This window comes from Pararge aegeria, chromosome 15 (genome assembly GCF_905163445.1).
Source record: "Pararge aegeria chromosome 15, ilParAegt1.1, whole genome shotgun sequence".
In the NCBI taxonomy this organism is placed as follows: domain Eukaryota; kingdom Metazoa; phylum Arthropoda; class Insecta; order Lepidoptera; family Nymphalidae; genus Pararge; species Pararge aegeria.
The window spans coordinates 8,722,158-8,739,391 of NC_053194.1; the positions used below are offsets into that span (position 1 = coordinate 8,722,158).

Here is a 17,234-nt window from a genome sequence, read left to right on the forward strand (position 1 = left end):
TGTCTATTGATTTAAAAATATAATAATGTCCAGTTCCTTAAATTATTTTATCTACTGTCAAGTACATTACGTATCATAACTCACATTGGCACGGGTTGGGATGTTGTTGTATTGGGATGATCTCACCATGTTTTCCTTCACCGTTGAAGTAGGTGATATTTTTATTACATAAAACGCACATAACTTAGAAAAGTTAGGGGTGCGTGCTGGGATTCAAACAGCCCACCGATTGAAAAGTCCTAATCACTACGCTATCACCGCTTCAATTGATACATAATATATTATTTTCGACATCTACGGTACCTACTTCAAAAATCTCAAATATTTTGGACGATGCTCGGGTAGGGTTCCGCGCATGCTCAGTAAGGCCGCTTTGCCCCGCCAGAGCCAGGTTGTCGACGCCATCCGCGCGAGTGGCCGTTTCATCCACAGCCTACAGTTCCTTTTATCCACTCGAATTCCAATATAAATCGATACACAATCACAATTAAATAGAGTTTACACTCAATACAATCTAGTGCTCAGAACTGACTTATAAATCTAAACGTATCGAAACCACAATCAGTGAAATAAAGATTCCTCTCTGTGATTAGTGTTTGTGAATGATGTTATTATCATGTACTTAATAATATAATTAAGAGTATGGATTATGAAGATGCTCCGCTGGTCTACTAATTGTTCGAGACTTTAAATCTTCGACCACAGAAAGGTATGTCTGAATCTGTTTTCTCGTAATTAAATTAGACTATGTGACTAACAAAGGTTATTATTTACTAATCGTCACGTTTGTTTTTGTTGTCTATGTTGTAGTTAGGTAGTTTAAGCATATTACAGTAGTAATCCTAGTAATTTTAAATACAAAACCAACCAATTCTCTATTTTTATTAACCAACCTTTGTGTTTAATAAAAATAGAGAAAATAGGTAAAACGTTATACTGTAATAACTGGTACATAAAAAAGTGTTACTTGTATTTCTTGATTCCCCTATCGTTATAAGCAAGAAAATCCCAATGAAATGAAATTATTCTAAAATCAAGTTCTGCCATTTAAACGTTCCTCTTAGTGTGGTAAGAAACAATATTTTAGGACAATTACATCATAAAGAACAGGTTAGTGTGCTCAAAAACTTAGAAAATTGCTTAGTTTCTTACGTTTATATATTGTTCGTGTTCTCCGTTTCCTGTATAGCTTGTGTTTCATTTTATCTGAACAAAATAAACAAACATAATATCTTTCGGTCCCTCTGTAAATAACAAACCGTAACATTTGGACATAGTGAGGTAAGGAATGTTTGCTTTGATAACGTCTGTAATTGAGATTCAACCCACCACGATGGCCCAATGCGGGTTGGTAACCTCGGTAATAGATACTAATATTACGTTACATATTGAGAAAGGTGAACTTCTTTAATTGAATCATGAGGTAGTAAATTTTTTATAAAAATCCTTTAATAGCCTTGTCCTACGTATATTTACTAGAATGCAAAGGGGTTTAAAGCTGATTTATATTTCACATTTTCACAACTGTAATTAACTGACCACACATTGTAAATGCCAAGCATCGCCGAAAATCTGTATTGGATTTTAGCAATAGAAAAGCATTGAAATAGAAAACTTCAATAACGTATCTGTAATTAAATTAGTCAGCCAAGTAAGCAATATTGGGAAAATTCCAAAGTAAAGAAAGATCAAAGAGAGCTACTTGGCAAAATAGAACTTTTCCACATAAATCGCTCTGGATCATTCTGAACTCTACCTACATATTATTATTTGTTTTTAACTTCTAGAGTTAATTTTCATTATCAGTCTAATGTATGTCCTATTGCTGGGCACCGGTCTAGTCTCCCATAGGACCGAAGATCTAGTCCTTAACCTCGCCGTGTAGCTCAAATGCTGGCTGGCGGTTTGACAAAAGTGGTGATAGACAGAAATTCCCGGTATGCACCTAAAACTTTTCGGAGTTATGTGCTTTTAATGCAATTAAATATTATCACTTTTTTAACGTTGAAGGCAAACAACATGAAGTAACCTGTATACTTAAGGATTTTCCATAATCTGAGAGGAGAAAAATTCTGAGAGGAGACCCGACTGGAGTGATTGACTTTGGTAACTACGAACATTTACTCCGATGCAACTATCAAATAACTGAAATCGATAGATGACTCTGTTGATAATTCGACTATTTATACTAAAAGAATTAAGGAAAATTAAGATTACAGAATTGCTAGCTTTAATCAAGAAGAAAAACACTATGAAGAAACCTGGATGCCTGAGACTTTTCCAAAAATTTAAAATGCATATAAAAATTTTCGGGACCGACAGGATTTGAACCTGCGACTCTCTGGCAATCGCGGCCTGAGCGCTTTGTCCAATTAATCTACGGCTCTCCTACCGTCCATGCCGAAATTAGTATATGCCTTTCACATCAGTCTTACAGCTTCTGTAGCGTCATCTAGTAGGAAACGTTGCAATTTCAATCCACTTTTTTAAAGTTCCATATTACAATGATACAATGAGACACATTTGAAACAAGAGCAATGGGTCATCTCTTGTTTCAAACGTGTCTCATTGTAATATGGACCTTTGAGTCTACCATTAGTCGCAGGTTCAAATCCTGTCTGCCAGTTCTGGGTAGATATTCGATGATGGTCGTGTAACTATCAACTCGAAAAAACCATAATTACTGGAATCGAAGGATGATTGTTTTTACATTTGATTGATTCGACAACTGTAACTGGTAATTTCAGTATTAACTTATATTATTAGTCATTCAGATGAATGAAGGCATTTTGAATATAAACATTTTTAGATGCCAAAATCAGTAAGTATACCTACAGACTTAAGAGTAGAAAAGTAGATAATTAAGCGGTTCGTTACAAAGGTCAGATGTACCTTCGTCAAAACGTCATGTATTATGTACGAACAAGAGTTAATTTCAACAAACAAGTTAGAATAAACTGCCGCAAGCGTACGTCCATACACCAATTGCAGATGTATATATAAGAGTAGGTATATCGCTTGGTACATATTTTCAATATCCTGTGGTAACTCCAAAACAAAACAAACCCTGTATGATCACAATGTTACTAATTAGGTACTACAGAGCTCCATTTCGAAAGTTTAATGCAACTTGTTTCCCCTTGTTACAGAATGAGAGGGACAAAAGCCGTTTTTCTCGTTTTATTGTTTGGCCACCTCTCCGCTCTGCCAGACACTATAAGAATAGGTAAGCATACATAATAACAGTTAAGGTCCGGATTAGGGTCTGATTACACTTCCTTTTCATTGAATGTTCATGCGTTCACTCTTTCCTCGTTTGCGTAGGTACAATCATGTGGGAATGAATTCAACAATATAAATAATTCATAACAGTTGGCGCAAAGAAGCTAGCTAGCTAGCTAAAATATTAAACCCTTAAATAACATTACTGTATATAAAAACATTAATACAGAGTGTGGGCCTAGAATACCTCGCATAGCTAAATAAATTAGCTCTTCAATTCCGCATCTTCATAAAACCTGCCCTATCAGCATAATATTGCTAGTGTCACAAGGGCGACCAAAGTATTGAAGTATCAACGCGAGAGGTGTGAAAGCGATAAGACTCTAATGAGCCAATTTGTTCTGAAACTAAATTTAACTCCGGATTTCTTCCGTGTCCTAAAGTCATATTCTAAATGACCTATGCGGTTTTATTAAGATAATCATATGAATAGATACCTGCTAATTAAATAAGCTTTGTAAAGTCACTACGAACAAACATACTTGACAATAAAAATGTACCTATATGAATTTCAAAATTATGTTTGAATTTGAATTTGGTATGGATTTGGCTGAGCGTTACATTTATACAACATTTTAAGTTGATAACGGTAGGAAACTTAAGTTTGTGAATAACAGTAGACCTATTTGCCTTGACATATTCTTAATAAAAGATGGGTAAGCAGTTATTTAATACAGATAAATGTTGAATATAATATTTTCCAATAGGGGGTCTTTTCCACCCCGAGGATGACAAACAAGAGGTTGCGTTTCGTTATGCCGTTGAGAGGGTTAACGCAGACCGCGCGGTATTACCACGTGCCAAACTACTCGCGCAAGTAGAAACGATATCGCCGCAAGACAGTTTTCACGCATCCAAACGAGGTAAGTTAAATTGAGAATATTTTCATTAAAATGATAGGTCCTAATGTAAATAGCTGCATTAGGCAGCTGCATAAGATAGATTTTGACACGACAATATATCTATATATTGTCGTGTCAAAATCTATCTTACGGCAGAGTGCCAGAAGCTGTCAAAAGAGTATCGTTTAAGTTTCTTTGCTATTTAGATCTTACTATCAAAACTTCTACTCGGAAGACCTGTAGGTTAACTACACACATATAGCACTGAATACCTTATACATACAACAACGGGCTCGGGCTATTGTTGATTGTGGTTTTGCTAAATGCGCCAGGCATGTTTGCTCTGGTTCAGGTGTGAACTGATGATTTTTATGAGAAAGAAAAAGTTCTCCCTGCTGGCCGTCATGAGAAAGAAAAAGTTCTCTATGCTGGCAAGGCCGCGGTTAAGCTTAAATAGTATCCTGAATGTGTAGCGGGGAAGTTCGACTCGCTGTGTCCACACCACTTTATTTCATTATCGGAATGCTTGTTCTGAAATTTTTACATTTACATTAATAAATAAAGCTAATAATGGATATTGAATTGATTATGATATTTGCCACTAGCTGTCGTATAAGTCAAGAAGCGTGGCGTATATAACATATACTTACGACCAATCCAAATTATTATTTTTAAAAAACGGAAACTAAATTTTGCAAGTAAAGACTATTTGTGAAAAATGGTACATTATGGAACTTTTCATGAAACCGGGAAATGTGAAAATTAATATTAAAATAACAATTAATTAAATTAGAAAAATGGTGATTTATATCGCGTATTTCCTCCACGTGCTCTTATTAAAGTTTCTACCCGTCTAGGCATACTGAGAATGATGTTATCGATGGTCTCCTGGGATAGTCTCAACTACGGCGACTCGCAGTTCACCCACGTTAGCAGGAGCTGGAATTCTGGACTTAATGGTTCATATCCGGTGATCTCGCCGGCCACTCCATAACAATGATATTCATATCATAAAGATAAGGTTGAGTTACCCGAGCGGTATGCGGCCGAGCATTATCCTGCATAATAACAAAATCGTCACCTGCATAAAAACAAAATGAAATCGAGCCAATACTACCTGCGTTACCAAGGCCTCTTTAAAATTTGCGCGCTCAATCAGACAGAGAACAGACCAACAAATAATTTGAAAAGTCAATTTCGGTATTTATTCGCTCAACTATTCATCTAAGCTCGATAATAAGTGGGCATCATTACAAAATCACAGACAAACTCTTCAATTTTTCATTTCTTTATTCTAATTCATATAATGTATAAAATATAGTTTTTCAATGTACCTATGTGCTCGTGACATAATGGAAAACTTTTGACGGTGTGGAAGTTTAACAAATTCACCTTTGCTTATTTAATTTATAATAAGTATAAAACAACTTTTCAATGTTACTTTATGGGTCGCTGTTAACGATTCATTAAACACAATTTAATTTTTTTTTTATTATTGTCATGTAAAGTAGGGACTACTCAGTGCCAAGAATTTTTGAATTTTTATTTATTTATTTATTTGGGTTAACAAACAACACAGTATCAAATTACACAATGATAAACATAGTACAAATAATTACTCACTGCAAAATAAATAAATGCTGAAATATTTCAAAACCTAATAAAACATTATTGTTGCAACAATTTCTACAAAAATACAAACAAAAAAAATTTAAGAAGGAAATCTATAATTATTTATCAATATAGGAAATCTTTACAGGAAAGGGTAGAGGAAATTAAAAACAAAAGCTGAATAGGTTTTAAGCTAAATAGGTAGCATTATTGTATGAAATTATCGACCAAGCTGCCACCGGTACTAAAGCTGCTTTAGAGATTTATAACCCAGACAATAAATTACTCCAATTCCCCAGTGACTAAGAATGCTTAACGTGTCGCTAAGCAACCTCTCAGACATCGGCGCTCATTCAATTTATCTCAGTAAATGTTTAGCTTACTTCAACATTTGGCCTCGAAGATCAACTCCATTTGCATAATATTGTGCGCTGTGAACTGTCTGTTACCAACAGATAAACCGCAGCCAATCATTGAACACTTGACAGTTCGCATCCCTGGAACATTGATACCGCAAAACTAAACAACGTTTACGTGATTTTGGCGTGATACTACGTCTCGGGATTAAGGCTATTATGGCCAACTTTTCTTTGATGAAAATCCTATTAAGGAAAATATTACATTATGTCTATTATTAGATGATAAAAGCTGGTATAACTTTGCGGAATTCCATGATTTACAGGGAATATCTAGCTTAGTTTGATACAATCTGCAAAGGTCGGGTAAGCGTCTTCGGCGTGGCTAGTTACCAACCTAGCGGTAAAGACGTGCCGCTACGTGGTTAAGCGTTCTAGCACGATGTCACTTAGGAACCAATTACTGGTATGGTTTCAATCGCGCGTAAAATACTATTTCCCATCTAATATGTAATGATTTCGATTGAAACCATACCAGTAATTGGTTCCTAAGTGACATCGTACTAGAACGCTAAACCACGTATATATATGTAAATATATATGTATACGTATGTATGGAGGAGTTCGCTTCAAGCGATAAGGCCGCCTTTGCGCATATCTATTTATTAACCTTTTGTTTTGTTAATTTGTGTTTTTTCTGTATGGGCAATAAAGACTTTTTATCTATCTACAACGTCATACCCCTAACAGGTTAGCCCGTTACAATCTTTGACTGCATAATCACTTACCTACCAGCAGGTGAGATTGCAGTCAAGGGCTAACGTGTAGTGATATAAAAAAAAATCGAGTGCTATATGGTTCAAAACCTGATGCACTAACCTGCACGCGCCCTCCTGAGTTCCGGTTTAGCCCTTAAGCAAATAAAGCAATTAAGCACCCTCAACAACACTACCATCATTCAAACAGCAATATCATATTATTAAGCATATTTTCAATACTGTGAGTCCAATCGGTCTTGTGTCGAGATGTGCCAACGCCGTATTAATGTGTTAGTACTTTCTACAATCGGTTTCAGAGACAAATCAAATTTTTAAGCTATGTATGTGTATTATTGTATACTAAGTTTAGTGCACAATATTTCTGGAAACTATTAAGTGTTTACGTGACCGTAATATTTACTACTGCTATACTAGTGCTCCTTTTTTTTCAAATACCGCATATAATATGTTTTTTTCTTCGATAAATACAACTCGAATCTTATTTTATTTAAGTTTATCTTAGTTTTAAATAGCAATGCCTAACAAATAAAAGAAAGTCCCGGGAAATAATTTATTTTGACAATCGATTCTTCTTCGCTCTGACCTTTATTTCAAAACTCAGCTTCTACGTGTGTGCGTGCGGAATTAATAATTGCATTTGAGAAAAAACACATAAAGCGAAGAAACATTTAAAACTATATAATTGTGTTGCAAGAATAGTTTAAATTACCTATGCACTTGTCTAATTACGTGAGTTTCACCCCTACGGACTAGAAAGTAATTAAAAATAATTATTTACCAAGAATAATAATGAAAATTAATTTTAAAAGCCTCCCTTGAGGCTACCTTGACAGTTAATGTGTAACCCAATGAGGACATAAACAAAGTTTTCATATATATCAAAGACTATTTTTATTTGAGATACTTGCAATATCATTTTATTTACAGTTGTGAATGCAAACATTGCACAAGTACATACGCATCCTTGAGTATAGTTATCCTCTGACCAGACATAAACCTTAAATAATGACTTTTATCACATGTTAGTAAAAATAACCCGACAGTCGGCTTTTCGTGCTCTCCGAGGTTGACACCGCCGATTTCGTAAACCTAGCAATTTCGGCCCGTATCCGGTAATCGAAAATGGGACGTCGTGATCCTTTTTGATCATGCTAAAGAGTAAATAAACGGGCAGTTACAAGTTCTTGCATAGACTAAGAGATGAATTTTGAATTTTGAATTTTGAATTTTGAATTTTGAATAGAGTAACTAATAATTCAATATATTTTTACGTAGTATGCCATCTGCTTCGAAGTGGCGTGGCGGCCATCTTTGGGCCACAATCTGCACCAGCCGCAGCTCATGTCCAGTCTATATGTGACACAATGGAGTTACCCCACCTTGAGACTAGGTGGGACTACCGGACTAGACGCGAGTCATGTCTTGTCAACCTGTATCCACATCCTGCTGCGCTTAGCCGGGTAAGTGATTCACTGTTTATCCGGGTATATGAGAGATATTGTAACAAAAAGTTCTCTCAAGTCTTCTCATATTTTTTTTAAGTAAGTAGGTACATAAAATGAATACAATAAATATAAACAATTTAAGGCATGTAATATAAATTCAATTTATATCCGCATTGAGCTTCATCCATCCGGGTAAGTAGAGTGACGTGTCGAGATTTATCCGGGTATTAGTTAGATATATTATAGGATAATATTGCATTGTCTTACGTCGGTATTACGCAATACAATGCTGTTAACCTACTTTAACACCAGATGGGCCTTTATAAATATCCCACGTGTCTAGCTCTACGAGAAAAGTAGCAGAATAAAAATAACTCAGATTATGAATGCTAAATGCAAAACTCTTAGATCTAGGGTAAAAGGTGAATGTACTAATGTTTTTCTTAGTATCTACTAAGCTGCACCCACCCCCAGTTAAAGAAGTAAAGTACCTTCTTCTTCTTAAAGTGCTATCTTCTTTCAAAAGTCGGCGATCATTAAGGCAACTTGTATTTTTGATGCCGCGGCTCTGAATAGGGAGCGAGTGCTTTTTCCAAACCATTGGCGTAAGATTTTAAGCCAAGATGTTGGAAGTATAGTAATTATATCTAATGAGTTTTATTTTTAATGTGTTCCTTCCTTTTTCCCTTCGAAATTGGGATCGAGGACTATTCTAAGTCGGTACTCAGATATGCTACATAGGTTGATATCTGGTTGCTCTTTTTTTTGTATGCAGCTTCTACATTGTGCAGAGTCTCAAAATATTGGTCGACATGACCAATATTTTGACTATGAAGACCTTAGATTAAAATTTTAATTTTTCAACTTAGTTAAACTTTTTTTTTTTTCGGGTTTATTCTTCTTAAATGTTTTATCTAATAAGTTTATGTATACTTTGCTTTACCAAACTCATCATATAGGGCAAGATCCAAGGAAAATTAAGCGTTGGAAGAAGGAGGCAGGGTCGCTTCTCACTGCGGCAATCGGCCGTCATATATTTTAAATATTCCAAAAACTTTCTGGCAAAGGCATTTTTAGTGCTGGTTTACTATTTTACGTTGTTCTTTGTCATCCCGAATAAGGTTTACACGCGCACGCAATCTATCTGCATCAATATATTGGTCGGCGTTTGCGTATTATATGAAAATAAAGCAGTAGAAGCAAAAAGCACCAAACAACAGTGAAACAATCAAATATTTTATTAATGTTTTCCTACATTGCAATGTTAGAAGCAACGGTCCGCTAAAGTGAACAGTTTCAAAGGAAATATTTTATTCCAGGCATACGTCGACCTCGTCCGCGCCTGGGGCTGGAAATCGTTCACGATAGTGTACGAAAACAGCGACGGCTTAGTACGTTTGCAGGAATTATTAAAAGCCCACGGGCCCTCCGAGTTGCCGGTCGCCGTGAGACAACTGCCAGACTCTCACGATTACAGGTTAACTAATACCCCTACGAGATTTAATCTTCTCGAATCGCTACATTTGATTTAAAATTTAAAGGCTTTATTCAACGCTAACTTTCAGAGCTTTTACACAATATAAGTATAAACATTTTATGGGTGTGCACCTACTACACTTAGTACAATCAAAAACATAGTACAAAGCTAACGCCTACAACTTAGTTCACAATGTTTTCCCATATTTTCGTTATAAAAGGTACCTATCTTCCAATGCGAGCTTATCATAATATTCACTTTTAAGCCTTTTTAATAATATTCCTGCTTCTAAGTTCATTCACGGTTCACAGTTGCACCGAAAACCGAACACGAAAGCTTATAGAAAAATCCCATTATAATATCAAGTAGTCATGAATGATAAAAAAGCAGGGGTATGAATTGCTCTAATTTCACATGGTGGTGATGGTGATAACAAAAAAAACTACTAAGTTTATTGTGAGCTCCTTTTAGACCGAGGCGCGCTGAGAACCCTCCTAGTTGTAGTTTTAAGTTAACGAATGTAGTTATCACCAGTACCTAAGACTAATGATAACATATTATATGTATGAACGCTATATAAGTACCTGTGTATACATTGCCTTTCTGTAAGCAAAGGAATTTCGCTCGCACGCGTTTTAATTCAATTATGTACAAGGTATTCCCATTAAGTTCGATGGAAATAGCTTGTCCAACTCTCAAGTTCCAGTCTTAAACGCATAGCTGCTCAGCATGTCGGATAAAGATGATAAATTATATTTGGAAACTATCAAACATATTCGCTCTCTGGCGATGGCATCCAATTTATTAAGCAGGTTATTTACAACCATTATTTACAACATAATGGTTAACCTAATATTCACAGATTTCTAAGGACTGTTAGCTTTAAAAACAATTAGGTATAATATACCAGAGGCAACAAAGTATAAGTGTCATATTAATGGGTGAGAATAAAATTTAGCTACCACATGCCCAAATTAAGCGAATTACCTTTCGCAGTCTGTTTTTAGAAATATATTTTGTAATGAATTTGCTTTATGACTTGCATTACACAACTTTTTTGTAAATAATTGGTACATCAAAAATGCTCAAATATAAATTAAGAAATTGTAACTTCCTATCTAGCAACTATGTGAGAAAGTTACGAAGTCTGGCATAATTTGTTCAAATATGATGACTAGATCTAAGAGATAATAAAAAATATTTGTAAATGTGAAAATGTATTTCCTGGATTCCATAAATCAACGGAGCAATAGATCAACGTGAATGTTTTTAATAGAGTTAGTTACATAATTTTTACCCCGGGAAATCCAATTCCATGTGAACGATGTCGTGAGCAGAAAGTATTTAGTTCTAAAATAAATCTTTCTCTAATATGTTTCTTCAACCAAAGGTTGTCTGGAGGAGATCGCTTCAAGCGATAAGACCGCCTTTGTGCATATGTATAGTTTTTTATTTTTTTTTGTTAACCTGATTTTATATTTGTATGTGCAATAAAGACTTTTTCTTCTTCTTCTTCTTCTTTATTGCAGACCGCTGTTGAAACAAATAAAGAACTCCGCGGAATCGCATATTGTACTAGACTGTGCCACTGAGAGGATCAGGGACGTGCTCCAGCAAGCACAGCAGATCGGGATGATGTCGGATTATCACAGCTACCTCATTACTTCCCTGGTAATAACGTCGATTATATAAGGACATTTTTTAAAGAGCAGGTTATACAAAACTATTACTAGATACATTAAGTTCAAGTAGAAAAAAATATAATATATTCCAGTTTCGTCAAATATTGCAAAGAAAAACCTTTTTTTGGCGATTGACCTTGCATTTAACGGGAAATTTTCTAAAATTTATTATTTATCTTAATGGAGTAAAATTGTGGATCAAAATTTTTTATGAAGTTTTAGATTTTTTTTTTAATTTTAGATCTCTCGAATGGGTCTTGTACCTAATACCTTAACGGTATACTTAGTATCTCTTTTTCAACTGGTATTGAATGTTACCACAATAATAATTCGAATGTGGTAGTTTATACTAAGTAACAAAAAACTTCATTTTAAATTGAGCATCCACAATATTGGGTCGTCAAAAAGTGATTGTACTTAGTTGCAAAACTTACCTAATTTAAAGTTAATTATAATCCAATAAAATGCAGTGCAGGCAATGCAGCCAACTTAATGACAAAATCGTTAAATCACTTAATTCTATACGTAATTTTTTAATGTGAAAAAATTAAAAAAATGTTATAAAACAACACGCTATGAGTTATACATTATTGTTGCTGTACAGACCTTTTGCGGGCTGTACACACACGGCGAGATATCTTGAGACAGCCCGAGAGCAAGTGTGTACATCAGTCGCTCTTGCCTCGGTCGCTTGTCGGTTTTTCGCGCCTGAGTCAAAGGGGATCTACAGGACTCGCGAGGAAACCGAGAGCTTTTATATACTCATACCTTAACTCATACATTTAGTTGCTCGTTGACCATACTGACGTAATCATGTGTTTTATTTTATGGACTAAATAAAGATTGAAATGTAGAGTTGTAATAATATCAATGACAATTTATATAAAGGAACTCAAAGGATGCTCGAGTTTTAATGATGCTTGGGTTTAGTGTATGCCATTTACATAAAAAGCTATAGTAGCTAATAGGAGAAAGACAAGAAAAGGCAGCAACAGTTTATGGGTTCTTCATCGCTGCCTGGTATATGCAGTTCAACTGATTCACCGAGTGTATACGCCGATAACCTCACTCTCGAAACTCTCGTGTATAGCAAACTTACTTAATATTGCCCTGTTATTTAAATATATCAAGCTAATTATATAATGATGTAAACCTATGTCGATTTGTTATGTTACAAAGGTTTAATTAAAAATTAAGTACTTAATCTTGACTTAATATTTTTACAAAGGATCTCCATAGCGTAGACTTAGAAGAGTTTAAATATGGCGGCACAAACATAACTGCTTTGAGGCTTCTCGATCCTGAAAGGGCCGAAGTACAGAGAGTGGTACGAGATTGGGTTTACGACGAAGCGAGAAAGGGACGGAAGTTGCAACTAGGCCATACTTCGGCTAAGGTAATAAAATTTTATATTATGTAGGACACCGCAAACATACGACCCATGCGGATATTACAGAATTTTCTTTGTTACAGGAAAACATGACGTTTATAAAGGTGAGTTTTATTGCTTGATTGATGTATATTCATTTTATTTCTTATAGGTTTAGGTGTGATAAAATAAAAATTATAGATTTTTTATTGTTAAAATATTTAAATATGTATAAATTTACTGCCCACAATAAAAACTTAATATTAAAGTTATAAGCGTTACTTTTCGGAAGTCCACGACGAACACTGAATATTAATTTGCTATGATCTACAACAACAAAGAAAAAAAATACGCTGTAAAATATTTCTTTTGTCACCACACAGATAAAAATTACTCTTAAAGTTTCTACACACGTTTTGCTAATTCCCAGGAGATGTTGACTCTTTAACGAAAAATTTAAAAATGACTTTGCATACGTGGTCAAAGTAAAGTTATGTTTAAGCAAAAACATTCAGTACACCTTTGAGACAGTGCACTGCAAGTTTCAAAGCTGTGCTAAATAAAACGCATGAAATGTGCATCTTATTGCGTAATTTGTAAAGACGGAACCTATAACTATTACTAGCTTGAAATACAAGGGGCAAGATATGATTGAGATCAATAGCCTTGCCCGTTTCATATTTTGCATGTGTTGCAGTAACTATACAGTAAATAAAGCAATGCTGACAATTTTAGATATAATAATCAGTACTTTTGTAAGGAATCCGAAAAAAATTTACTAACATCCTAGAGAATTTACTGCACTACTCCATTAGATTGAGTAGATATATCGACCAAATACTCTTAGTCACTGTCTCAAACGTACTCTATCTTAGAGTTATATGACGTATTTGTATTGGCCGTACAAACATTATTGTAAAATACGTGCTTGGTGTTCAAGTTTTCTGTTACTTAAGTACTTACTTAATATAATTGTTACAAATGTATGTTAGTTGGTTTGTCTTTCATTCACGTAAGGCCAGAGCAACGGATAGAATATGGGTCGTAGAGTCACATAAGCTAATTTTTAATCCGAAAAAATACGCAGATCCTATGGGATAGAACTTAACTGTTACTTCTCTTCATGTTAAAAAAGCTTATAGTGTTTTAATGACATTCATGTCTTGGCATAGCACAGGATAATCTTTTCATTTATATTGTTCTTTTACCACGCAAAATAAGCATTAGCAGTAAAGTATGGATACAGTTTACGAGATGAAATACAGTTCATACAGGCAGAGTTAGTACATATTACATTGCAATCTGTTCTAAACATACTTTTGTTGTAACCATAAAAGCGCTTATCTCCTGCAGACCGAGACAGCTTTAATGTACGATGCGGTACATTTATTCGCTAAAGCGTTACACGACCTTGACACTTCGCAACAAATCGATGTGCGGCCATTGTCGTGCGAGGCTGAGGACACGTGGCCCCATGGGTACAGCCTCATCAACTACATGAAAATTGTGAGTACACTCTTACTTAACCCGTACCGACTGTAATTAAGAAATTCTGAATTTATACCCTTTTTGATTTAAGGATTAATTAATTTTATTACTTAAAAGTTACTTTATGAGGGCACATTTTCCAAATGTAACTTTATCTATTTAGGCGTTGAGGTTGTAACAAGTAGACAGAAAAGTTTCAAGCTCAAGCAAGAGCATTATGAAAAAGCTGCTACATTGATCTGATAGTAGATATCGGGTGTATTAGTCACGAACTTAGTGCCAGTGCGGAGATAGGAAATCGGTACTATCCACTTCCTTGCCTCGGAGAGCATGTTTAACCGTCGTTCTCAGCTATTACTTATTACACTAACAAGTGATTATAATTGCTGAAGCCCGTCATTGCTCCAGAGTGACAGCCTTTGAAGCAATGAAGGAGCTCTAAATCTCTCTCTCCTATGTGAGAGAAGACCTGCGTGGGACATTAATAGAAATAACAAGTGTAGTCTGGCTAATTTTTACTAAACATTACTATCATCCTTAGCTTAATACATATTAGTAGGTACTATGTCTCTATATCTCTAGCCAGAGTTTTTAAGAGAAATCTTCAAAATTCCCTTCCCGATATTGAATTTGTAATATTTATCCATTTTGTATTCTTCAATGTAATAATTTTAGGCACAAATCTATTGATTTTGGCATTAATCTGCAGAGTATAACGAGCACCAATAATTCGGTCGTTATTGCATTCTGACTTTCGAGACCACTGGTTAGTGACAAAGTATTAATAACTGAAGCAATGTCAGTGCTCGCTTTATCCGCTCACACCACCCCGCTGCACACAATAAGCTTATCTTTCTACTTTCCTCCCACGGAATCGCTATTTCAGTATTATGTTACAGACACATTATTGGTAGGAAACATAATGCTACTACTTAACTTTATACATTGACTTGCGCCTGGAATTTATAAAGAACCAACTAACAAAATTGTAAATTAATCTCCGGTTGATCCAAATTACGTTTGCCCTCAATTATAAGGGCTCAAAACTGGTAATTGTCCTCGAGAACTCAGCTCAACAGGAGATTGTGAAAGCTCGGAAAATTTATAAGCGATAATGAGCAGATCCGTAGAAAAATTGTTAAACTGATATAACCCAGTGAGTTAGGTGGAAGTGTGTCGAGCGCATAGCTTAGAGAAAGTTTAAATATAACTCGTATAGGAGGAGGATTTTTGCCATTTATACAATTTTCATGTTGTATGCATACCCTAGTAAGAAACCCGTTGCACGCTACTGCTAGCAGTGGGTATTTCTCGGTTAAGATGATCGATCGATGCATATTTTATGTGTAGATTAAAAAAATTAGAACCTAGAATTATCTTTTGTGCTGACGAGTTTTTAAGTACAGGAATATTTCAAAAATATTTTATACCGCGAAACGACAGAATTTTGTATGAAATGATGTTGCTTTTTAATATTTAATGATATTATCACTGTCGCCATCAATCCTTAAAATTAACTCTAAATTATTTTTGTAAGTACCCAGTATTTTCCTGCTTTGGAAACTTTAACTTGTTTTAATGAACAGGTTGAAATGAAAGGCTTAACGGGAGTTATAAAGTTCGACCATCAAGGCTTCCGCAGTGACTTCACCCTCGACATAATCGAACTTACCCGTGAAGGACTCCAGAAAGCCGGTACTTGGAACTCGTCAGAGGGTGTCAATTATACAAGGTCTTACGGCGACAATCAGAAACAGATAGTGGAAATACTCCAAAACAAGACCCTCATTGTTACTACAATTTTGGTGAGCTTTAGATAACATTGTTTTCATTTATATGATGTTTGTTAGATGATGTCTTTACTTATGTGTATGCATCAATGTATGTGTTTGTATTCAATAAAGACATAAGTAATTAATGTACTATGCTTATTCTCTGTATTTTAATGTTCTGGTAATCTTCCGACATTGTGTGTTGTGAATTATTTCTTTTTTAGATACACAGTATTTTACTTTATTTTACTTTACATAATATTAATTGTCATCGGAAAGTTTTTTTCTTCTTTCAACCTCGATTGTTAGTCAGTGAGAACGCGAATAGACACCGATAAGTATTTCATGTGACATTAAAATATATAACAATCAAAAGTGATTCCTAGAAAGTCATGTTTTATTGCAATATTATTAAGATTTCAAAATAACAAAAAATAATTAGCTTTCGTTGGAGACTAGTTACGCACTAGTTTACGTTTACGTTTACGTTAAGTTCAAATATCAAATAACTGTTTTTCAAATATCATGGCTAAGCAGATTATGTAGTTAAAATATCGATCATGTAGTTTACGCTGTGGATTGGTAGATCGGACAGTCAGACACCTTTACATTTTATATATACAGAAGACACAAAGGAGAATTTATAATTGTGGGAATTAAAGTGCCCTCGTGGGACGCTTAGGTAAAATGAATATATTTTGCGTAGGTGTATTTTCTCTACGTTGGCAACTTGGGATTCATTAACAGACACATTAGAAGGATCGTTTATGTAGAATATTAGACTAAAAATACATTATTCCATGGAAAGGTTTACATAAAATATGTAAGAACATTTATTCGTTGCTATTAAGGTAACTTTATTGTATTTTAATAAATAGCAGGTTATTAGGATTACCGTCGTAAGATACAAAAGATTTTTTTTATATTGATTGCTGCTATTGATTTACTGCTTAGTTAATTTATCTTAAATGTTTTTCAAATTAGTAAGAAGGAAAGAGGAGGCTTTTTTTGTTATACTAACATGATTTAGTATTAAACTATTACTAAACTATTTTCAATGAAATCTATCTGTAAGTACCCTTCCTAATAATATCATGCAATAAGGTTGAAATTAAAAATATTACTTCAGTA

General features: G+C 34.7%; 1 protein-coding gene across 3 annotated transcripts in view; it reads left to right on the forward strand.

Annotated features, from left to right (window-relative positions):
* Positions 1 to 428: 428 nt before the first annotated feature.
* Positions 429 to 17,234, forward strand: part of LOC120629742 (glutamate receptor ionotropic, kainate 2) — a 31,521-nt gene continuing 14,715 nt past the window's right edge. For all 3 annotated transcript variants that reach the window (XM_039898757.1, XM_039898756.1, XM_039898758.1), the window contains exons 1-10: positions 429 to 709; positions 3,150 to 3,226; positions 3,990 to 4,145; positions 8,146 to 8,330; positions 9,635 to 9,792; positions 11,322 to 11,463; positions 12,703 to 12,870; positions 12,948 to 12,968; positions 14,197 to 14,349; positions 15,918 to 16,136. In XM_039898757.1, the coding sequence (XP_039754691.1) occupies positions 3,151 to 3,226; positions 3,990 to 4,145; positions 8,146 to 8,330; positions 9,635 to 9,792; positions 11,322 to 11,463; positions 12,703 to 12,870; positions 12,948 to 12,968; positions 14,197 to 14,349; positions 15,918 to 16,136 (1,278 nt within the window). In that variant the 5' untranslated portion in view covers positions 429 to 709; position 3,150. The remainder of the gene's footprint in view (positions 710 to 3,149; positions 3,227 to 3,989; positions 4,146 to 8,145; positions 8,331 to 9,634; positions 9,793 to 11,321; positions 11,464 to 12,702; positions 12,871 to 12,947; positions 12,969 to 14,196; positions 14,350 to 15,917; positions 16,137 to 17,234) is intronic.